The 26,128-nt window shown below is 39.5% G+C and overlaps 1 protein-coding gene across 1 annotated transcript in view; it reads right to left on the reverse strand.

Moving 5' to 3' along the window:
- TNFRSF21 (TNF receptor superfamily member 21) overlaps nt 1–24,290 on the reverse strand; it is a 72,584-nt gene extending 48,294 nt beyond the window's left edge. The window contains exon 1 of the mRNA XM_072407435.1: nt 24,032–24,290. Coding sequence (XP_072263536.1) covers nt 24,032–24,088 — 57 coding nt within the window. The 5' untranslated portion in view covers nt 24,089–24,290. The remainder of the gene's footprint in view (nt 1–24,031) is intronic.
- Between the last annotated feature and the right edge of the window lie 1,838 nt (nt 24,291–26,128).

A 26,128-nucleotide genomic window follows, 5' to 3' on the forward strand; every position in this document is an offset into this window, starting at 1 on the left:
AAGTTTTTTTGGGCAAATATTGGGTTGTAATAATGATAAATTCCCATATCACATAACAATAAAAAGGAAAGATAATACAGTTTATCAAATGGCCAGAAACTATATCCTGGCCTTAACCGCCAGAATAGGGCACTAGACAGAAGACCTCTAATTAGATCATACAATAATGCCTAATTCATATCGCATACGTATTGTTGATAACCCAGCGTGTTTCGCCCAGGCTTGGGCTTCCTCAGGGGTGACGCTATGCTTAGCAGGTTGGGGCAATTACCTGGCAGATATCTAGGTTCATAGTAAATATATAGCTAATGGTTTAGTCATATTACACTTGTACCTCCTAAAACTTCTTTTAGAAAGTCTCTTTCCAAAATGTGCCCTTATATAATTTTAAATAATTTAGTGGCATCAGTTGTTTCAGAAAGAACAAATGGGTCACATCAGCTGCACAGAACTGGGGTAATTGGAGGGAAACAAATGAACATGACCACAAATCGTCATGTTTTAAACCACATCCTGGCTTGTGCTCACTGTGACAAATTTGCTTACATGAAACTGCAGCGTGATCTGTGAGAAATTGGGAGTTTAGAAGAAGGAAATGAGAGCAGACGTACAAAACTTATCTGAAAAACAAAAATTCAGCAGTGGGTGAGGACTGCTATGGTAACCCTAAAACAAACACAGAGTTCAAAGCCGCAGATTTCACTGCAAAATCCAGAGTGTAAAAACACAAATGTCTCTAAACAGGTTCAACCGCTTTATCTCTACACAAAAGCTTTACAAATTACAAAAAAACTTTATTTATTTAAATATTACTTCCTTTGGCGGGAACTATATAATACATAGCCACATGGTTTATAACAGAGTTTTTCAACCAGGGTTCCTCCAGGGGTTCCTCTGGGTTCCTTGAGCAATGGGAAGTTTGTGACTCTCAGGTCAATTTAACTGACACCAATCATCTTTTTGGCTATCTGTAAGGGTGATACCGGCCACACCAGCCAGCAATTTAAGAGGCATTCTTTCTCCTGACCCCCATTCTAATATACTGTGAGTGGTGGATATAGTATTTATAGAAGAGGATCTGAAAGTTACCTCAAAGAGTTTCCCTATGTTAAAAAAAGTGCTAGATAAATTCTCACAACCTTACATATGCAATCTCCATTTTCTGTTTAGTAGTGCTGCACAACGACCATCTACCACATCACATCTACCAGCCCAACCAGGCTTATTACAAAAAAAAACTAAAACAATAAAAAGTTGTAAGAGGTAGTTTACAAATATATATATACACCTAAAACAACAATTGACATTTGATATAGCAAGTGTGTAAAAGTGTAAAAGCTACATGAAAAAGTTCCTTAAAAATATGTCTAAAGACTAAACTTTTTATAATAATGCTAAAAAGTGTCCGAATAATGAGGGAAATTCCATTTTTAAGTTGTCACAACAAGAAGGACAACCAGTTGAAGGTGATGCATATATTATTTTGTATCCATCACAAAAATGTGATTGGTTGCTATTTTTCTCCATCCATGTATACTTAGACTTGGATGAGTAAAAAAAAGAGAATTCTTATTTTCATGAATTATGACATTGTACATATTGCTCTGCCTAATAAGTGATCAGGCTCTTCAAGGTGGAGATCTGACCAAGGAAAAACCAACATCACATCGCTTCACAAGAACATCTGAAGAGGAACTAAAAGTTGGTCCAGAGCAGTGGTGTCAAACTCTGGCCCGGTTTTTTATGCCTCTTTCTCCATTATAAGCCTGTTCCAGATTGAATGAGAAGCAAAACCTCTTTGTTTCCATATGAAAAGGGTTTTTTTAACTAATGAGAAGGAAAATTTTCAATAAATTTTAAGGTTGGCCCGCGACTTTGTCTAATTTTTTAAATGTGTCCCTCTGTGTATTTGAGTTTGACACCCCTGCGCTAGAGCTTGGAAAGTTTCTTACAGGAAGATGAAAGATCATCAGATTTCAACACTCAAAAAGAGGGTACAGATTTCAACACAGAAAGAGGGTACGTATCATAGCGCAGATTTCTCTTTTCAGTCTGACCACAGACATCTGTAGGAAGCTTTCGAAAAAACAACTATTTTTACAGCAGATAGGGAATTAGTGCAGACACGCTGATGGCTATTGCAACACGTCCAAAACAAGATATTTTCACCTAGAGAGGTTCTGCTGTTTGATAAACTGTCCCATTCAGTGTTCTCACCAGAAATGTTTTTAGGTTGGGTGGGAAGAAGCTGTAGGCAGGTGCCAGACCCTGTATTGGTCCAATTTCTCGGGTGGTTACTGAAACCTGCTGGGTGGTGCGCCCAGCTAAAACGGGCTGGGGAGAACACTGCCATTACTACAAAAACAAATTAGCATTCGTAAGGAATAAGTATTTTAATACTTCCCTACACTTTAAAGTCTCCCTATTCCTCCTGGTCCCACGCCTGTTAAACTAAAAATGTAGCCTTTTGGTCCACCAGCGGCATAGAAAAGTGCAAATAGTACCATTGTAAAGGGGCCCCAGACACTCCTCAGCCAACAGAGACCCCTAAATCCGTTGGGGGGGGGTGCCCAAAGTCAGTTTGATGTTGGCTACGTCCTCCAGTGTATTCATCGAAAATGAAGCATTAGTTCTGAGTAGACAACAGTAATAACGTTAAGGTGTAGCTTTCACAACTTTTTTCTTCCATTTTGGATACAGTAGGGAAGAGTTTAATCCCTTGTTGAAATGTTTTACTGCTGTATGTGTCCCTCTGTGAAGATCTACTTCTCTGCTCTATAGATATAACAAGCAATACATTTGAAGAATTCCCATGTAAAGATATCTTATCCATTCCTATTCCGAATCCGACAACTAAATTTAGGATTTTCCATCACTGGGAGGCCCTGTGACAACATTTCTCAGAATAAGAGACAAATATATATTTTGACACTGTGACACTCTTTCTAGACAGAGAAGTAGCCGTTGCTGGGATTAGAACCAGAATTATGTTCCTTTAGTAATAAAGTAATACTAGCTTTACAAGAGGAGAGCATGTTTGTTGTCAAAGCATAAAAGTAGGGTTTCTGCAGTTTCTACTGTTTAACTAGAGGTATATTTATTTAACTATTGCTGCATATGGGCACATTCATGCACACTTGGCATTTACCAATCAGTGAATCTGCAGTGAATGGAGATTGCTTGCAGAAAGATTTTCCATTATACTCTATGTCCTAAAAAAAGTTGCATTGGTTGTAACAAAATGCCTGACAAGTGATAAACGACTCTACCCCAAGATCTCAGGGTTTAGAGCAAAATGATCACCTATTTTTAGGTCTATGGGCCAAATTTGTTAAACCTCTCCAAAACTAGAGAATATATACTATCATGGGAGAACTTCAGTGATCGCTGTTAGTTAGCAAATGCTTTCAGTCCTGGTCCAGATCCGTTCCAGAAATGTTGGATCATCCAGGTAGTTGGATCATCCCATGATAGTCTATCTACTACAAATTTGTAGAGCTTTAATTATTCAAACCCAATGTGTGAAAAATAAACTGCTGGTAAAAAGGGGGGTGTTGGCCCTAAGGTAAACTAAACTAAAAACAGAAAACCAAATAATATCCCCAGCAATTGAAGTGGTGCGTTTTCATGTATGCCAGCACAAGATAGGATTCAGAATTAGATTTGTTGCTCAGGTTTGGTGTTCTCCCAGTCAATTGGACCTTTAATGGGTCCCAAGCTCCTCAACTACTCAGAATTTTCTGCACAAGTTTTCTCTTTAACATACACAAACTTTATTTCCATTCTCATTCTTTTTCAAGATGACCCATTTAGATGACATAATATAGTTCCATAAGAAGTTTGAAGAAAATAAAAAAGCTATTCCTTGACATCTGTCCCCATATTGTTGTCAATGCACAATTTGGATGCTGTGTACATTACAGATCAGAAGCTTGTCTTCAAGGTTACATTTTTCTGCAGAAACTCACAATCACAAAAACAATCCCCGGAGCATCTAACTTCCCATAATCCACACTGGCTGGTGTTTTCTCTTGACCAGTGTCCATTCTAAAACATTTTAATGATTAGCCAGACAACAGTCATGTAATTTCACAACAGACCCGGTTTGTTCCATGTGACTTGCAGTTATCAGACAAAAACAAGAGATGTATTGTTGTCCGCCATCACTCAGAACAAACACAAGACAAACAAGTGGTTCCAGAAACATTCACTGTATACGGTACTGGTTCTTAAATGTCAAATAGATAGAAGGTAAAATGATAGATTCTGGGCTGGGGTCCTTCTGATACTGCCAAATCAAGAGGTTTAAGTTTATGTACACCACTTTTACTCCCCAACCTCCACTTGCATGTAATAAATCCAAAGCATATCCTTTTAATCCAGATATCCCCTGCCCAGCAACATGACTGGCCAGAACATACCAGGGGGCTTTCTTCTTACACAAAATGTTATAAGATCATTTTTTGTAGATAATAACTCATTTTTCTACTATAGTGAAGCTCCAGCTTTACGTAAACCACACTCATTACCCATGGAAATGTATTATTACTTTCTAGATTCATAAATAATGGTGAAGAAGAAGCTCTGGATACTGAAGGAAATGTCAGAATGAATACAGTTAATACATGTTATCTAGTAAACAGTTTTCAAAGTTACATTTTATTCTGTTCCCATCCAGAAAGACGCTGCAGACGACGTGTCACCTCCCCTGAAGGCAATAGACGGGGATGAGAAGACCATGTACAGACAGCTGGATGACAAGGAGATTCAGAATGCTGACTTTGGGTCAGGCAAGGTCAGTAAATAAACTCCCTGATACAAGGTAGAAGAATATAACATATGCTTCAAATCAGCTTAAAGGGATACAATCAATTTTTTATGAGTTTTAAAACTTTCTTGCACTTCCTTATAAGTTTTGCTTAACCAAATCTTTTTGTTTGAGGGTTAAACCTCTGGCCAGGTATTTTTTGCTGACTTTTCTTTCCCTTCTTATCACAACAGGAAATTAGTGGAAATCGTAAAAAGGGATGCAAATTCCCCTCTTAGACTATTGTTTCCAGAAGAGGCATCTCCATTACAGGAGTTCCCTTTGTTCTGAGAAAAAACATACATTTTGGATTTCCCCTTACTTTCTGATAATGGTAACCAGGTCAAAAAGAGAGGTAAATCTATCCAATAGGCTATAATAAAAAATATCAGAAAGCCCCACTCAAAGATACACTTCAAGCTGTTCCAAAGGTAAAACAAGTCTAGCTTTGATATAGTGATTTGCAAATACTTGTAATAAGGTAATAACAACTATGTAGGTAAGGTAATGCAGTAATAAGGCCTCGGGGTTAATAGCCACCATCTTCAACCTGCATATAAATGGGGTTTTCCCCACTACCCAAACCATACTGGAAGGTTTATAATAAAACTATTTCTAGTGCATGGTTACCTGTATAACCATATCAGAGGTAATAGCTCTTCTCTAGACTTATGTGTATTCTGTAAATTGCTGTCTAATAAACCAGCAACATATATACAATACATGAAAAATAAAAACAAAAATAGATGAGTGAGGTGTAATGATTTCTGTGCTGTAGCTGGAAAAATAATGGTACCAGCAGACAGATATTTTTTTTCTTGTTTCATATTCAGAAATATAAAAATAAAGCCAATTTAGGACACCGGTAAGCAGTTAACACTTTAAGAAAGAAAAAAGACAAGTGTAATAAAAAAGAGATTTTTTTTTTGTACAGTCCCTGCAAACCACAAACCAATGTGAATTCAAATAAGTCCCCCAAGACCTGTCACTGGAATAAAGGAGATCAGTCACATTTTTCATCAGATAGGTGTTAATGGAAGTCCAGTAGTCTCCAAGGCCTAGTTTGTGAATCCGCAATATGAGGGAATTGCATCAACACGTTCTTTAAAATCTAATTTGCAGCTATAATCATTTGGGTGCAGAGGCCAGGACAACTTAAGGGGCTCTATTTATAAAACAAGGAATCTGAAATTCCCTCAAACGTTCTCTGGTGGAAATCAATTACTGCCAATATACACGGACCTGGATAATTCCAATAAGGGGGCCCAAGGTGTCCTCCATGTAGGCTATAGAAGACAGATTAACAACTCCATCTTTAAAAGAACAAAATGGTCCAGCATGCTGGTGGTGCTCGACAAACCCAGCTCCACAAAGTCTTTAGGGTGATCACCTCTTAACAAACTGAAGTTTACAAATAGTAAATCTTTACCCTTCAGGTGAAAATAAATTGACCAGTTTGGGTTATATTCATAAGACGATTAGGTGTGAGCACACAACCATTGCTGGAACCACTGCTCATCACCTCTTCGTCGAAATGCCAAATGCTTTCTCTTCCTCAGAGTCAAGTAAGGTCAAAGCCCCCTAACTAATACAAAGAAAATACGACACACTGTGTCAGCTTCAGTCTCCGCTTTCTCACCGGTTGTGACATATCAAACCTTCAGGTTATGGTAAGTATGCATAAAAGCACTCATAAGCAGCAAGCCTCCTACTAAAATACTGCAACGTATCTCCTACACCAAGGCAAAGGTTTATTAAGACCTAAATCATTAGAGGCACATTTATATTTGTACAGTGCACCCCAGCATGTCCAGATACAACAATGTGATACCATTTGTTGCCATGCATTGTGGAGTGCAACCATGCAGGTTCACTAGGGTGCGAGTCACATAAATGGCACGGTATTGCACCAGCACATGTTATGGTAACATACATATTACCACAATGTAAAAGGGTAATTTGGTCCACATGGAAACCTGTTAAATAAGAATCATGCACCTGTTTGTTGCCCATGTCCTAAAAATTCTACTTGACCGGTTTTCTGTCCCTATCGCACTTGTTGACCTAGAAGAACTAGAAGAAAGTAAAATTGGACAGTAGGAATCCCTCATCCAAAATTTGGAATCCCTTTTTTCTGGGTCTCTGATGATTCTCAGGCAAGTAGCTTTTTTTCTTAAGAAATGCCAACTTGCATATTCATCATGACACTGGCCTCTTTAGTTATCCATGCTTGCTTGTCTTATAGCACATATGCAGCTCAAAGTCTTATACGTCACTTGTACACAGCTGTGGCAAGCTTGTCAGTATTCATCAGTGCAAGATATGAAACTCCTGTTTACTACAGAGTTAGGTTGGGAAAGCCTTGAGGATAAAACCTAGAGCAGTGTTTCTAGACATTGGGGAACAACTTGAAAAAACTTTCAGGTCTTAAGGGAACTCCTGCTTTAATTACTATAGTGGGAAGAATTCCCCCTACATTGCTGGCTATTTAGAAGAATGTCACCTATACATATAGACAAAAAGATCATTGGTGTCAATTAAACTGACTTGAGAATCACAAACTGTTCATTGCTCAAGGAACCCCTAGCAACCTCTGGAAGAACCCTGCTTGTGAAGAAGCCATGACAGATTTTGGTGAATTGGCCACAAGGTACCTGAAAGACTTTTTCTGAAATAAAAAGACAAAGATAGACAAGTGGAAATGGCTCTAGCTGTTGCAGGTCTATATGCATGTATGAGGCAATTATGGGCTTATGCATTGAGATCCATGATCTATCTTGTAAGTCCAAATTGTATTAAGCTATGGCAATAAATAAGAATTCAGACTTCAGTAGACTGGTCCATTTCTTTCCATTTTTGCACTGCATTACTTACGTGATCCAGTCTAGCCTACCTTTGCACCCAGGAGAAGCTGTATAGCAGGGGTTTCAAACTCAAATACACAGTGGGAAAAAATTAAAAACTTAGACAAAGTCGCGGGCCAAACTTGAAACTGAAATATCGCTAATACAATTCCCTGCGTCTATAAAACAGTCCAATGCGGGACCACGCATAGGCAGAGAGGCCGCTGGTCTATGGACGCAAATGATGCCTCTACTACAATATCCTGCGTCTATAAAACAGTTCAATGCTGGGCCACACATAGGCAGAGAGGCGGCTGCTCTATAGAAGTGAGTGATGCCGGGAATTGTAGTAGCAGCACTATTTCAATGCAGCGGCGGGCCAGCTGCAATTCATATTTAGGATTCCTTTGAGGGCCAAAAAAATGACATTGTGGGCCAAATTTGGCCCGCGGGCCAGAGTTTGACTCCCCTGCTGTATAGGCAGCAGGACTGTACTGAGTGGTAAAGGAACACAACCTATAAAAAAAGGCATTAAACAACCTTAAATCAAAAGCAAAGTCATAACAAAGGTACTCCAATACCCTCATTCCTCAATCACTGCCATAACATTTGTGATAACAATCCATACACATCACTAAAAAAGCTGACATATACCCACTATGATTCATGAATCACTAGGCTGTGGGAATTCTTGCTTTTCTCAAGGAAACCAACAATCAATTTGCTATGGTACACTAACGAGTGATCACTTCTAGACTTGGACGCATGAAACACTGCAGTCGATATCCCCTGGAGGCCTGACTCGCAAACCCCGGAGATGCATCATTTGACCTCCATCAGCTCCCATGTTGTATCTCATTTACTTATGCAAAATTAAAATGGCACATCAATGCAAATGTATGCACTGTATACGGAGGTACACTGCACAGTGATGAAAAAATTGGATGTTTTATTCCTCATTTAGTATATCAACCTCATAAATATAAAGTGTAATAATCAGCACAGCTGATTTTGCTTGTTTTTTGTTCTGAATATGAGGACAGTATTTTTAATATTCCTAAAACATTACAGAATGGATTGGTAACCACTGACCATGTGTTCACCTAGGCTAGGAAATTTCAATTATTTTGCTCTTTGGCAAGAAACATTTATATATATATTCATGTGATTTGGTCATGCTGGCATGTGCCCAATTGATTCATGTGAAATGTAAATGTTAACGACATGTCCACTTAGGAACATGATGCGTTGCATTGACATGCAGAGGATGTGTCATACATACTAAAATATTGTCGCTGTCCTCTGCCCCAGCACTAGGTTATTAAAATCACGGCTTGTCCTTTAGTGACCATCACACGTTGCCAGCCCAGCAAGAGTAAGGAAAATTGTAGCTTCCAGTAAAGCACGTTTAAGTGATTGAACACAGTGCTATCTGCATGGGATAAAAAACACGAGGAGGACAGTTCCGGACACAAATAACCACATTATTGTCCTATTAGTCACACTGCCGAGGACACCAGAGAGTTCTTATATTCAGCTATAAATATAATGAAGAAATGTTCTAGATATGCTGAAGAACACAAATGTATGGACAGTTATTTGAGTAATGCAAACAATTCACACATTGACCAGTGCTATGACTGGTATTACCACACTGGATTTTCCATTACAAACCAACCCAAGCATATTTTCAGAAACTAGTGTGGAGAGTTTTAGACCAACAACTATGTAGTGTAAAGGCTTGTATGATTGGATAAAGTGCATGGAACATCTACAGTGTTCTCCCCTAGCTCCTTTTAGCCGGGTGCACAACCTGGCACTTTTCAGTAACCATCCAGCTGTTTTTGGGTGGTTACTGAAAATTTGGGTCACAGTACTGGGGGCATCACCTGCCTACAGATTCTTCTTAGTTATGCCTTCACATACCCTAGTTTTGGTGAATCCAAGGAGGATTGACTATAGGCCAACTCGACTGGAATGTCCTTTCCAGTCTGGTTCCAACCAACTTTCCTCACTTCAGCATGAAAATTTAGCTTCTTCCTCCCTCCTTGCAAGTTGCTTCTAAGGAAGTGTACACATGTCAAATTTTCATCGCTATAAGATATTTCCTGATTGTTTCCAGTGACAGAGCGACAGAGGATGGATTCGGAACAGCACCCATTCTGTTCTAAGTAGAGGGGAGGCAAGCGAGCAGCACCCCACTGTGTTTTCCTACCTTGACCTGTATAGCTGTTCTTCTGAATGCATTAGGACAGATCCAAGAATGGCGTCAGGCCATCGCTGTACACGGGTGATAATCCTCTGATGTATGTACATAGCCGTTGTGCAGTTCTGCCCAGCCTGCCTTATTTGCTAATAGATTGGTAAGAGAGCAGAAGGAACAGCCAGAGGTTTCATCACTTATCACCAGGAGAACAATGGTACCTGTGGCGATAATACAGATATCAGAATACCACCCAGTCTTGCAGTTTTCAGGCAGATTAGGTACTGCTGCCTTGCTTTCCATTGGCCTTTACAGATGTCAAGTGCGTGTTAGAGAACAAAATTATTGTGTTAGAGAACACATTGCACCTTCCTGTTCTATGGAGAGGGGTAGGATGAGAGGGCTTGCTCTCTTCCATTGAAATGCACAGCAGTCATTCCTGATCGGACGTACATCAATGCGCTGTGGCACACTGATAAACAACATCAGGGGATCACTGTACACGTCACTTTTTACCCAAGACTAGCATGACTTTTCATTACGGGTGATGATAATCTGATGTGTGTACAGAACTTAAGCGTCTTTAGATCTCACAGTATGAATTATAGCAGCAGGGTAACAATTTCCCCACTCTCCTTATCAGAAGAGACCAAAATCTGTAGGTTGCTGCCAAACACACTATCTTTTAATGACACTTATAGAGATCCTGATATTTTAAAATGCATATGGTAGGTTTAATTGATAGAGCATCCTATACCCACTGCATCTGGCACAGGAAGAGAGAGCCACATGCACCCCCTTACCCAGAAATATGATGTTTCTGCAGATTAACAAAGTGGTGGGGAAGGTTCCATGGTAGGTTCCCTTAATAGAGAACAGAAAAATATCTCATGGCTCCCCAAGTCTAAAAATATTAGATATGCCATAACATTCCAACACATACACAAAAGAGAGTCCAATATATGTGTGATGGAAATGATGTTCCCAATCAAAAGGACATGTCACTTTGCCCCAGAGAAATTAAGTGGCGCCATTATCAATCACTTGCTTGGTCATAGACTCGTAGATGTCTACGAGACAACCATGCAGCTAGCATTTCCAGAGGGTGGACTGCAACAATTAATGAATGCATGAAAGACTAGACATTAAAAATGTTTGGCCACCCAACAGTGCCCAGCTTTTGTAATAGTATGTAATGGCAGAATACCTCGCTATTTATGACTCCCTATTTAGAAATAAGATTGAAATGTGGCATTGTGCCTGAATTATGTGACGGTTTAGGGGCCTTAAGAAGAAGATATATAGGGCATTGTAATAGATCGGCATCACTGAACAAGAACACACAGCACGTATCGCCGCAGGAAAGACTAGATATAATTCAGGAGAGAACAAGCACAAAACAAGCCAGGATGAATGTGATTCATTTATATGATAAGACACAGATCATAGATGCTGGCAGACACATCCTGAATTTGGCAGATATGGCATCTGGCTCTTATGGGCATCAAGAGACACAGGCATACTGCAAGCAATAATAAAGTGAAACCCTGTTCAGGCTATGGACATTAAATAATTTCCATATTCTTAAAAAGCAATAAATATTCCTTGAAACAAACTGTCACAAATCTCCATAGCTGTAGATGAATTCATCAATAAAGGTAGCTTCCTCAACCACAAGTAACTCTGCAGCTCATCTCACCTTGCTTCCCCATAGCAGTCACTCAATAGCTTGGGAGATTGGTCACTTTATCACTAAAACTTTAAAAAGGGTAAATTTTGGCTCAGAAAAAGTGGTAAATTAGGGTAAATTTACAGTGTCTATATCTTTCCATCTTTAAGCACCTCTCAAGGTGTCCCCCATTACACGTCTTCCTACCCATTATGATGTCCCTATGTTCAATATCTTCTGCAAATATAACAATTAACAGAAGACGAGCTGCATTTCGCTCAATGTATCCAATAAAGAAATTGCCCCCTGCCACTCCTTCTTTGTCTTTCCCTCATTCCTTCTTTCTGCCCCACCACTGCAAATGACAGCAGCTTTTCTCCCCTTGGTTCTAGTACTGTCCTTCTAGGCCAGTGTCTCACAACCAGGGTTCCTCCAAAGATTCCTGGGGATTCCTTGACCAACAAGAAGTTTGTTATTCTCAGGTCAGTTTAGGTGACACCAATGATGTTTTTGACTATCTGTAAGGGCGACATTCTTCCCAATGACCAGCAATGTAAGAGAACCACACTAATATACTGTGAGCTGTGGATTTAGTAATTATAGTAGGGGTTTCCTGAAGACCTTAATGTTATTTTGAGGGTTCCCCTGTGTTAAAATGTCAATAAACACTGATATATGATGGCTAAACAAATCCCTACACAGTTATTGTCCCACTTACATCTCTGACATGGTTAAAAAATACTCCCCCTCCGCTCCCTCCGCTCCTCCAATGATCTACTAATGACTTCCTCACTCATAACCTCATCACACGCACGGTTACAAGACTTCTCTAGAGCTGCTCCAACTCTCTGGAATGGTCTTCCTCGCCCTATTCGGCTTGCTCCTACTTTCTGCTCATTTAAAAGAGCGCTCAAAACTCATTTTTTCAAACTTGCCTACCCATCTTCTTCTGTCTGCTAAACCCTCATTACTTCCCACCACTACATATCTCCCATCCTATTGTGTGTGAAATTCCCCCACCTACTAGATTGTAAGCTCTTCGGGGCAGGGTCCTCTCCTCCTGTATCACTGTCTGTATTAGTCTGTCATTTGCAATCCCTATTTAATGTACAGCGCTGCGTAATATGTTGGCGCTATAAAAATCCTGTTTAATAATAATAATAATAATAATAATAAACAGGCAGCTGTTGGTTAACTGCTGGTAACAGCTGGGCAGCTGGAAAGATATGGCGTGTGGTGCACCCGCTGAATTATCCTGGGAGGAAAATGAACAAAAACAGAAATTTGGCAGGTAAAATAGTGCCGATGTATACATTTTATCTGTGTATGTATCAGCATTCCTTAGTCTTAAGGTTTCACCTAATATACAATATACAATAATATACAATATTAGAATATTAACAGTCAGACAGAACTCTTCCAGTGGTGGCAGCTGGAGATCTCTTTATGGCGCTGCACAAAAGAGCCTCAACTTCTATTTTTGATGCACAAAAGGATCACAAGGATTAACTAACAATGAAAACAAAGTTGTAGTTGCACAGGATACCTGGCTTTCTTAGTTTTATCCATGTTAACCCTGAAATTTTTCATGGCAAGGCACAAAGTGCTAAATACAATTTCCCCTTTCCATCAAGCGCCCAAGAAAACTTTGAATGAAAACCATCTGGCTGCGAAATTGTTTATTTTTGTACACGCCAACAGCACAATAGAGAACAGAAAAATACTGTTAGTCTATAAAATATAATAGACATAGAAAGGAGCCGCACAGTTATCTATTGCCAGATCCTGATGTATTGTTTGTGCCGGAATAATTACAAACACTCTGTTGTAACTCTTCTTCTAGTTAAATAAATAAAGGAGACCTTGGGGCCATCTTCGTGTCAGACATCGGACCTCCAGCACAATTCTCTGCTGGTACTCACAATGGCAGATGTGCAAAAGTTTGATCTCACATTTTTACAGAGGAGTGGCCATCAGTCACCCGTCAGAACCGTTACCGATAACATGGAAGTATAATCTATAAAAACAAATGCATCCCTGGATGGGGAAATATTTGAACCATACCATAAACAACACTGGCTGGTTTAACTGCACAATGCCAAATGACAATCGCAAATTATATTTCCAAAGGCAGTGATAGTTTGACCAATTCCTAATCAATTTTTTAAATTGTAGTTACAACTTGAGGTCACTTGTAATACTTATAAACATACAGATCTGTGGAAATATAGATTTTACAAAGAAACTGCAGCACTGGTCTCACACGGCTTAGTGATTAGGTATGGCATGAAACTAATTTCTCAGCGCATGCTAATTTGATTTTAAACATTAATGCACAGTTTGGCCAAGCTTTAAGGTTTATAATGTTGGAGGAAGGTGCAGGTAGACGGAGGTCATGACGGCCTGTTTTGGGGAAAGGAAAAGTAGACATCAGCTACAGTGTTCTCCTCAGCCCCTTTTACCTGGGCGGTGCACCACCAGACCTTTTCAGTCCCCACCTGGCTGTTTTTGGATGGTTACTGAAGAGTTTGGTCATATTACAGGCTCTGCCACCCGCCTACGGCTTCTTCCCACCCAGCTTAAAAGAAAGTTTGCGGGTTCAACATTGAACTATGAAACCTTCTCATCAGCAATTTCCTGCAAATGCTCCGGATTTAATGCATGCCTTTAGATGTCCCAGAAATCATTGTTGGATGCTGTGGTTTTGCAGCAAGATACAACAGTGTTGATCTGTGAGAGGCCGTGGATTTGGGGTAGTAGCAGATGGAAAATCCCAGCAGGCCCTGGGAAACTTTTAAATTTTAAATTGCTTTTTGGGGTAGAAGGAGCTGGGCTGAGCTGTGAGGGAACATGATAGATTTTTAGTTTGGTAGGTAAGAAGCAGCATAGAAGGTAGTATTATGGTGGAGGCCTTTGTAGTCGAATTTTCAAGGAGTACCATAACACTTGCTACATAAAAACTGCCTCTAGAAATGTGCTCCATCATTTGTGGGCCTTATTTTACGCCAAGTCACATAACACACAGCTGGTGGGGTAACTTTGCTCACGGCATGAGCACCCTTTATATATCATCCGTTTAGAGCCGTATGTTGTAGGGTGTTTAATAGTAGGGGTAAATAACCCCGGTGGAAACAATAAAAACAAAAGAGAACAGTCATTGAAAGAAAATGATTTGCATTTGTCTATCCACATGCATGATTGAGAAATGAATGATTGAGAATTCATTGATGAATATATTTGAAAGGCAGCTCTCTTTATTAGTATGCATGCAGCTGAGAATGGTATTTACAGTGCAGACTTTCCATATGCAAAGGGACCATAGATATGAATGCACTTAGCAAATTGAAATGCAAATGCCGTCTCAGATGATTTAACTACGCACAATGTATATGACACAAACATATTTGAAATCCCTGTGTTCTGGCCAAGCAGAGGAATAATAAAAAGCTATCAGTTGTTGAATGTACTCACAGCAAAATGGGAAAATATGATTTGGCTAAAAGGAGGTTAAATTAGATTCCCTGGCAAAAAAAAAATCAATGTGGGAAAGTCGGTCTTCTCCAGGTAGGAGAGGCCAGGCATCGCTTATTATAAAAACCTAAGCTATAGCTTAGATGTTCTCTTATACTCCTTAAATTATAACCAGTCTGGGTGCGTCTGCTGTTCCTGGATGGAGACAGAATAATCATAACAGATCTGCAGATTACACTACAGGGATTATTTACAGGGGTTATAGGATTATTTTAATCCATAAACAATTTTTACACTCTGAAGATCTCATGGGGATCATGTGTAGAGGAGTCTGCGGCTTTTCTATTGTCACCAAGCAAGACCAAAATCCACAGCAGCCTTGTGTTCATTATATCTTGTACAGTTTGACTTCAGATATTAAACTGCAATGCTCAAGAAGCAAAATCTTCCCACTACAATGCTACAGCCAAAATATCTATGTATGAATATGGAAGTTCTACCTACATTGATTAAAACCTACATACACTTTGCTTTTGCCTCTTGACAAAACTGACATTTTGGACCAATCATGTTACAAAAATACTCCCAATTTTGTCAATTTTTTAGCTTGGTGTTGCCCTTTCTAACCCTGCTGTCCAAAGCACTGGTACAAGAGTGTCATCATGGTAAATACAGTCCTGGATGTAAAGGAACATTTACTAAAACTCATCAGGACAAAGACACGGAAGTTGCAGCTACTGGATAAGTGATTAAGGTGTTGGCTTTATAGCTATCATCCTTACTTCTTTGTTATTGCTTAGTCAGTGAATAATCCGATGTTGCATGTTCATATTACTTGTAAGGAGTTTTCCATGTCAGCACAGCACTAGAAAAGATGGATCTGAAAAACTTCTGTAGTGACGATTCATTTTATCATCTATTATCTAAGTTCCTCTAAATCAGAGGTGTCAAACTCAACGTCCTTTTTTTTGGCCCCCAAAGAAATCCTAAATATGAATTTCCGCTGGCCCGCTGCTGCATTGAATTGGCGCAGCTACTACAATTCCCAGCAACACTCGCATCTATAGACCAGCAGCCTCTCTGCCTATGCGTGGCTCCGCATGGAACTGTTTGATAGATGCAAGTAATGCCATCATTATAAATTTGGCTTACCAACTGGCCTGCGGTGATGAGAAGATAATTGAGAATGCCACTGAACTTTCTGCATGCAAAATAAAAACAGAAAATGGTTCCAAAGGAGCCCTCTACCAATTTGGATAAATCCAACAGAAAACCAAACACGTGGTGCAAAAAAAACAGTTTTGCTTTTTAGGTTCACTTCAACTACCTGGCTCTCAACTAGCAAAAGGACCTCTTTTCACTCAATGGCTATAAACATATCTCTATTGTACAGCTCTAAAGATCAAAGAAATCCAATCAATTCAAAAACGGGAATGTGCCAGTATAAAAGTATAGAATATATATATATATATATATAAATATATATAAATATATAGAATATAGAATAGTACAGCAGGATCAAAGCACCTAAAGATATGCCCCCCTCCCATTAAGCCTATGTATAAACTGAGATGTCGAGTTGATGGTAGATATCGGTGGTGCTTAGTCTGGTTCGTTTTTTCGATTTGCCATCTTGAAAAACCGCAGTAGTGGTTATGGCTATTTTTGCTTTTTATAAATTATTCTAAGTACAATATCAATCTCATCAGTCCTGAGGAAGATTATGTTGCGAAACGCGTGGAACACTCTGCAAGATTGGATGTACAATTGGATGTTCTTGCTACGGTAAACATATTTCTGAATTTTTAAAAACATAAATTATGGTTTTAATATGCAAAATGTGTTCCTATGCCTTAATTAGTGCCTTGAAAGTACCTAAATTAGTTTGCTGTTATTTTTGTCAAAATTGACGGATGAAGCACTAAAAAAACATATTGAGGGTCCTGGTCTGCTAATAAAAAGAGCAACATTGAGTTCATAGAGAACTGTGAGTTGGAGAGTGATTAGATGTAGTCGTCTATTTTTAAGCATGCCATTTCTAAATGGATCCCTATTTAATGTACAGCGCTGTGTAATATGTTGGTGCTATATAAATACTGTTTATTAATAATAAATAATGAAATCAGATAGAGAAGGGAAGTAGAAAGGAGCTGTGGCTCCTACTTGTTAACCAGTTTGCAAATTTCAGCTTCAGCTACTAACCTCTGTACACAACAAGAATCATATGTAGAGTGGAAAAGGAATAAAATAATCAAGTAAAAAAGAAGACTTTTTCTTGACTCACAATGAAAATATGATATATTAAAATAATATACATATATATATATATATTAGACAAGTAAATACATATAAATACACATATATATGTAATACAAGTAAATAAAGGACAAATCCGGACATGCCGGTTCAAGGTCTATATCTAAAAGGGTCCTAATACAACACACCTTTACCCTGCACTTTAATAACAAAAGACACCAATCACAGCTCTTTTATTATTCTATTTCACTACTAAAAGCCAGACTGTAACACCCCAAGCAAATTAGACCCTGCTCACAGTTTCCAACACAAATAAAGCTCAATTAACCTAACAAACACGCCCTGTCCTCACACCCTATACTCACAACTTGTCACCCTGGCTGTGGTGATGAATGCTGCTCTTAGAACATGACAGGACAGAATGCTCTCCATTACACTATGCGACAAACATGGGTGGGGAAATACCTGACGTATAAATGTTTTCCGAGCACTTTTACTGCAAACCTTACCTAATTGCTGAAAAACCCTGAACCTAATTTAAACCAAAGACACTTTAAATAAGACATAAAAATTGGGGTGTTCTAGGGCTTGAACCTAGATAAATTAAAACTACCCTTTGGGGAGTGGGGCTGCCTTTTCACTGAAATGGTTAAATGCTTGCCCATGTTGGTTCTTTCCTCAGTACCCCACAGCCACTTTCCTAAAAGGCTTAGGTTTTGGCATCATCACCTACAATGCAGGACCAGCAGTCCCGCTCTATAAGTAAAGACGTAAAGGTTCACTTAAAATTTAGAGTAACAGAGAGAAAAGATGAATATCAGTTGCCAGGGGGAGTGAGGGATAAGGTAAGTGAAAGTGCCCATTACAGCTCCCCAAGCTAAGTATACATTTTGTTGTAATACAAACTTGGATAAGTATATGCCGAGATAGAAATCCAGACGGCTCGGCATGGGTTTTAGGCACATCATTCTAATGCAAAACCAGGGCGAAAATCCATTCTTGATGTTCACAGGTGTGTAGAATTTACTGGAGGAGGTCACTCTTCCTTAACATATGTGTGAGAAAGATTCACCAACCAACCAACCTTGGCTTTGCTGGTTGGATTATCCACCTTAACAAAGCAAATATTTGTTATTTTCCAAATTAGGGGAAAGAATTAATGTAATAAACCTGTCGTATTAGGCACGGAGAGAACTCTATCACCTATTTCTTTTATGGGTTCCACTGGAAAATTAATTGAAAAACAAGCCTCCCTAAAAAATTGGGTAGAGTTAGGCATTTCGTTTAGAATTTATCAGAGCATTAGGTATTGTATTTCTGGAGTAGGAACCTATACCAACCCATATGTTCAATCTACTACAGCTCAGAAATGCAACAAAAAGTGAAGGGAAAATACTTTGAAATGAAAAGAATTCTACTCTTTTGACTGTTTTACTTGGCACGAGGATTTCCCATACGTTCTTTATCTAATGACAATTTAAAGTTTGGATTTTGATTTACTTTTAGTGGCAATGGTTAGTAGAGCACATAAAGCGAGTGAATTTACCCAAAGACACGGGCAACAATTCTACATTAAGTAAGGGTCCCTTTGCCCAAACAAATACCATTCTGCAAATATACAAATTTATTGTAACCAAAAACACTGCAAATAAGAATTACAAACACTTGACTTCTCTGTGCTTTTCTTTGCAAGTTTTTATGTTCATACAGGGTCTATTTACCTTTACCCTTACCTAAACCCCCTTATACCATAAAAAATGAAATTCTGAGTCAAACATTCTTTTACCTGAAAGTAATAATTTAGGCCAAAGAGCTTTCGAGGACACATGTACCCGGAACAATTGATTGAGAATACATTTAGATGTGTTGATGAATTTTATAATTAGGACAAACAAGAGTTTAGAGTTGTATTTGCAGCATTTATGTGAGTTTAGGAAAATAAGCAGAAAATGTTCATTTTTTTAATATTTTTACAGCATTTCCCTAAAAATTAAATTCAAATTGAAATGTTGTTCTATTAGGTATTCATAGAAAACCCAATCTGTCATCTAATAAAAGTCTATGTGTGGTGATAACTGGTCCACCTTGCACCAAGGCGCTCCATGACACCAGTCATTCCTGGAATATTGCAATGAAATATTTACTTGTAATATCAAAAGTCTTTGTAAAAAATACATTTAGAGAGATATGGTAAAAACTTTACACAACCAATTTATTCCCCTATACCAATTCTCATCACAAACTGTGTTTTCAAACAAGTTATGCTACAAAATAAAGATTATATAGAAGAATGATATATAGAGAAGAATTGCATATAGAGATTATATAGAGTATAAAATAAAGATGATATAAAAGAATATTTGAAACTGCAGATCAGAAGCACACCCATTGTCAGTGATAAACAGATAAAACTATTGCCCGGTGAAGCAGTGAAGAGTGCGTCATTGAGATGTTACATGTGCCAATGTAACTGAACACATTGTGTAACACCTGGGTCAACAACACATACTGTCTATATTATTTACTGAGCAGGGTGCCAACAGTATGTCAGGCTGGTCACAGCTTGCATATACAGGATGGTGTGAAGAATAGTTGGACGTCTAGTTTTATCTGTGTAACTAACACAAATACCCAACAAAACCATAGAGCTTACATACGCATGGGCTGACTGTTGGCACAGTGCAGTGTATATGTCCTAGTGACCTGTGCCCAACAAGGCCAACAAGTGCCTCCTCATCCAGGCCACCACATCATCCATACAGTATAATGTAGGATTTCTTTTTTCTAAAAACAAATTTTTGGTGGACACCCAAGAGTAAAACAAGCTAAGATTGGCCTTACAAACTGAAAAATGGGCAATTGACAGCCAGTCAGCTTCTATAAAGCACCCATTGGGCTGGGCATGACGGTAATAATTGAATCCAAAGGTTCGGTAACCAACTCTGCATTCACTGAGCATTTTACACTGTCTAGTTTTATCTGTGTAACCAACACAAATACCCAACAAAACCATAAAGCTTACATACACATGGGCTGATTGTGTTGGCAGCAGTCCAGGAACATTGCAGTGTATAAGTCCTAGTGACCTGTGCCCAACAAGGACAACAAGTGCCTCCTCATCCAGGCCACAACATCCATATAGCGTAATGTAGGATCTCTTTTTTCTTAAATTTAATTTTTAGTGGACACCAAAGAGTAAAAACAGCTAAGATTAGCCTTACAAACTGAAATTTCGGCAATTGCCAGCCAATTGGCTTCTATAAAGCACCTAAGGTTCGGTAGCCAATTCTGCATTCACTGAGCACTTTACACTGGCCCACGTCATAGCCAATGCACAGATACTCATCTACATCCAAAACCAAAGGTACCATTCATCCTTCTACATCCAAACACCCTAGTGTAGAGGTCCAACATCAATCTTCAAGGGTTGCATCTGCACACTTCCTTTACTAAACAGGAAAAAATGAAGTAAGGTGTAGTTTACAAAGTCAAAGTCTGTGTGTGGCCCTCAAGGACTGAAGTTGGACATCTCTGCTCTAGTGACAAAATCTCTGAACTTCTATCAACACAAAGGTTTCACTCCCTCAAAAAGTTTTATTTTTAAAAGGTAATATTAAACAATCACATGGTAAAACACCAAAAGATGGGGGCAAACTCTCAAAACTCCAAAAAGGACACCAATGGTGCCAGGAAAAGTGGACGCTTCTCCACTGGACCATCCAGATAACACAAGCCAGAAAGTGTCTTCAGAAGACTACACCTAAATATATGAATATGATTTCTGGGTGGAATAACCTTTTTTATATTGGTCCACATTCTTTTATTAAGGAACATACACAATTATAATAATTTATAACTAAAACATTCCCAAGTGGCATTATGAGCAAAATTTGAACAGTAGATTTAAGTTTGAGTTTAACTCTAAGCCATGATATGGTATACAGTACACCCTGGTTCTGTAGTCCAGTCTTTGTCAACCTTTTACCCCAGAGGAACCCTGAAAATAATCTTGAGGTCTCAGGGAACCCCTGATTAAATAAATTTAGCAGTAGATAACGTGTAGAATGCCCCCATTGGTGTTTAAAATATCCTTTATTACAGACAGCTAAAATGATGATTGGTGTCATACTGCTGGCTCTGCCAATCGGCATTAGACCCAGATCTATGCAGGCAACAACAAACAGAAATCAATCAGCCACAGATCAAAAAAACCCTAGGAACCTTTGGAGGAACCATGTATGAGAATAGGTGTCCCAGACAATACCTTGCCTAATACACAACACAATATACCTATGTGTCACTATTACCATGATGGGGTCTTGGTACTACCTAGAATGATGCTGAAACTCTTAAACTCTAAGTACAGCTAAAACTTTTACTTTTTGATAAAGTGGAGAGGGGTCAAAATTAGGACGGGTTCACAGCTATGCTTTGTGGCATCAAAGTATACAAAGATCACATTTAATGGCACTAAAGCATACCAAAACATGTGTTGGGGCACTGGGTTGCCATTCATTCTAATCAGCATCCCAACAAAACTTATTAGGCAGTGCACAGTACAACACACATCCATGTGCAAAGGTATAAACCCAGCCTTAATGTATTTTTGCTCTCTGTATCCTGTTGGGATTTTTTACTTCCTGCTTCACCAATGCCACAGGAAGTAAGCATAAATCTTTACAAACAAGGGGAACTCCCCTCCAAGACAGGTGTCACCAGAACAGGTTTTCTTTGTCAATACAATACAATTGCCCTCTCCTCCTGTTTGTGTGGCAACTCAAAAATGTTGAAATGCCCAGTATTTGTCCACCAAGGACAATGGTCACCAATAGTAGAGATGAACCTCCTCAACTTACAGGGGACCCAGACAGCAATAAAAACCCAACAGACCAAAAAACCCAAAATTATCACGACATCCAAACACATCCACATTTACTAACTCCAACATATATCTGATTCCAGTTCTCGTTTTCGATTAAATAGACTCAATGGTCACCCCCAACATAGCTTCCAACATGCTAAAAGAGTTTCCATAAAGACCATATTGCTGCACAGATATAAGTTATCCCATCATAATTTATTTAGAGCATTCCTCCACAATTTTACCATGGAGGACCCCAATACTATAGACTTCTGATATCAGGTAACCCCTGCAAAATTGATTATATCAACAACCCATGGTATACTAATGTCATCAAGACTTTGCAAAAAACAAACCTAGAATTTTTGACACAATGGGTGGGTCATTTTATTTACAAAAAAATATTTCAGTATAGGCCATAATATAAAATGAAAAATGTGTCAGATTGGTCATGGTACTGTCATATTGGTGATAAGTGTGGACAAGAGATCATCCACACATGGTGGTCAAAAGGGACATCTGAAGGTAAGCTAGAGCTCTATAGAACCATGACCAAAAAGGATGGTCTAGGTCATGGCTGTCCACCTCCAGTCCTAGAGTTCTATGAAACCCTGACCAAGGAACAATAGTCCAAGTCATGGTTTTTTATCTCCAGTCCTGGAGCTCCATGGAACCCAGACAAGAAAGGATGGTCCAGGTCACAGCTGTATACCTCCAGTCCTAGAGTTCCATGGAACCTAGACTGGGAAAGGATAGTCTAGGGCATGGCTGTCCACATCCAGTCCTAGAGTTTCATGAAACCCTGACCAAGAAAAAATGGTCCAGGTCATGGCTGTCCACTACCAGTCCTAGAGTTTCATGGAACCCCAAGCAAGGAAGAATGGTTCAGGTCACAGTTGTCCAACTCCAGTCCTAGAGTTTCATGGAACCATGGACCAAGGAAGGATGATCTCGGTCATGGCTGTCCACCTCCAGTCCTAGAGCTCTATGTGACCCTGACCAAGGAAGGATGGTCCAGGTTATGGCTCTCCACCTTCAGTCCTGGTGTCCTATTAAACCCTGACCAAGGATAGATGGTCTAGCTCATGGCTATCCATCTCCAGTCCTAGAGCTCTATGTGACCCTGACCAAGGAAAGGATGGTCCAGGTTATGGCTGTCCACCTTCAGTCCTGGTGTCCTATTAAACCCTGACCAAGGATAGATGGTCTAGGTCATGGCTGTCCATCTCCAGTCCTAGAGCTCTATGTGACCCTGACCAAGGAAGGATGATCTTGGTCATGGCTGTCCACCTCCAGTCCTAGAACTCTATGTGACCCTGACCAAGGAAGGATGATCTCAGTCATGGCTGTAGACCTCCAGTCTTAGAGCTCTATGTGACCCTGACCAAGGAAGGATGGTCCATGTCATGGCTGTCCATCTCCAGTCCTCCCAGACCTGTATGTGGTCCCTAAAACCCCCAATGTAGAAGGTATTTTACATTCTGAACACCCTATGATGGCACATTCATTAATATATGGAACTTGAAATCACCCATCTGGGATCAGAGGAGACCAAACTTGTATTCAGCTTGGAAACATCTCTTGTGATGATAATCTGATGACTAGGGGGTATCTACTAGGGTCCAAACCCTGGATACTGGAAACTAAGGTACTATAGGATGGGGCAACTATCCCCCCAGGCTGGCTGGTAAGAGCTTCTGCAGCATTCCACCAGCATGGCACCAGCATGGTCAGGGTGTGTTAGTACAATGAGGGTGGCACCATTAGAAATGACATGACACCATGATTTATTAGTAGAGACAGGACAAAGCAAGAAAACAGGATCCAGAGAGAAGCAGAGAAGGGGGTGCTAAGAATCATTGCTGGAAAACATGGAGGGAGCCTTGGCACTGCAAGAGGAGGGGCAGCTGGTGGTACTTACAGCCAGTAGGCAGACAGCCCGGGTCCTGCAGCCATTCCTCTGCCGGGTAGCACCCATGGCTAGCTGTCAGGCAGTCCAGGGGCTAGCTCATGCCCTGTGCAGGTCTCAGCAGAAGCCCAGCTGGCAGAGAAGGTGCCAGAGCTGCAGCGGTGCAGGCTGGGTGCGGGGAGGTACGCCGGGCTGTGTCAGGATGGCACACGGACTGGTGGCCATCGCTGAGCCGAAGCACGGTGCCACCGGCTCTGTCTCCAGATGAAGAATGAGCTGACAGCGAGCCGGGAGAGAGGGGAGGAGGAAGAGGACCCGCCCACTCTATCTTCACAATGGAGAACAGGCAGCAGGACCCGCCCACTCTGCTGTCACAATGGGGACAGACAGCAGGATCCGCCCACTCTGCCGTCACAATGAGAACAGACAGGAGGACACGCCCACTCCTTTAAAATTAAACCCGATTGAACGCCTCTCTGTGACGTCAGAGATCTATAAAGACCGAACATTCCCGGACAGTTCGTTGTGTCATCTGATGAGATCATCACTGGCAGGTGCCTGAGCCGAGACCCCGAGCACCGTCTATGTGTATGGAAGGGATGGAGGATGAGGCTCTATCTGTATGAAGACACATTATAATGGGAGGGCAGATAGGGAGAGCCCGAAACACCGGGACCAAATCTCATATACAGATTGTTCAGTACATACAGACATAGCGATCACACACATGTGTAATACAGAGTGCTACAATGAGAGAGAGAAATAAATATGGATTCATGTATAGAAAATACTGTGCACAGACAGAAATCAAATCTGATATACCGTACATATTGTACAGTACATAAAGACATAGCGATCACATACATGTGTATTACAGAGAGCTAGAATGAGAGACAGAAACAAATATGGATTCATGTATAGAAAATAGTGTGCACAGACAGAAATCAAATCTGATATACAGATTGTGCAGTACATAGAGACATAGCGATCACATACATGTGTATAGAACAGGGGGGAAACAAATATGGATTCATGTATAGAATATACTGTACCCAGGAAAATAATTATTACTTACACATATAGGAGAGGGTAATCTACAGGCAGGAATATGGACAGAGATGGATTGATAGAATGAGGAGAAATCAAACCTGATACACAATCTGAGACAGATTATACTTTACATAGAGAGAGTGATCACATACATGTGTAATACAGAGAGATTGCTAGAATGGGAGAGAAAAACAAATATGGATTCATATATAGAGCATACTGTACACAGACAGAGAAATCTAATCTGATATACAGATTGTACAGTACATAGGGACATAGCAATCACATACATGTGTAATACAGAGAGCTAGAATGAGAGAAAAACAGTTATGGATTCACTTATAGAATATAGTGTACACAGGAATATAATGATTACATACACATATAGGAGGGGGTAATCTACAGGCAGAAATATAGATGACTAATAGAATTAGAAAGAGAAAGTGATTCTAATACTCAGACAGATTGACATAGAGAGAGTGATCACATACATGTGTTATACAGAGACATAGATTGCTAGAATGAGAGAGAAATAAATTTGGATTAATGTATAGAGTATACTCTACACAGAGATATAATGATTATACATATAGAAGAGAGAAACCTATAGACAAAAGTAAAGAAAATACACTGATAGAATGAGAGAGAGAAATGAATGTGGAATAATGTATAGAATATACTGTACACAGAGATGTAATGACTACATACACATATACAAAAGGAAAAGCTATAGACAGAAATATAGAGAATACATTGGTAGAATGGGAGAAAGAAACAAAGAGGTGATGGAGAGAGATGAAATGATAGAATGAAAGAAAAATAAATTTGTATTAATGTATTGAGTATACTCTACATGGAGATATAATGATTACATACATATATAGGAGAGGGAAACCTATAGACAAATATAGAGAATACATTGTTAGAATGGGAGAAAGAAACAAAGAGGTGATGGAGAGAGATGAATTGATAGAATGAAAGAGAAATAAATTTGGATTAATGTATTGAGTATACTCTACATGGAGATATAATGATTACATACATATATAGGAGAGGGAA

Source organism: Pyxicephalus adspersus, chromosome 4 (genome assembly GCF_032062135.1).
Source record: "Pyxicephalus adspersus chromosome 4, UCB_Pads_2.0, whole genome shotgun sequence".
Taxonomy (NCBI): domain Eukaryota; kingdom Metazoa; phylum Chordata; class Amphibia; order Anura; family Pyxicephalidae; genus Pyxicephalus; species Pyxicephalus adspersus.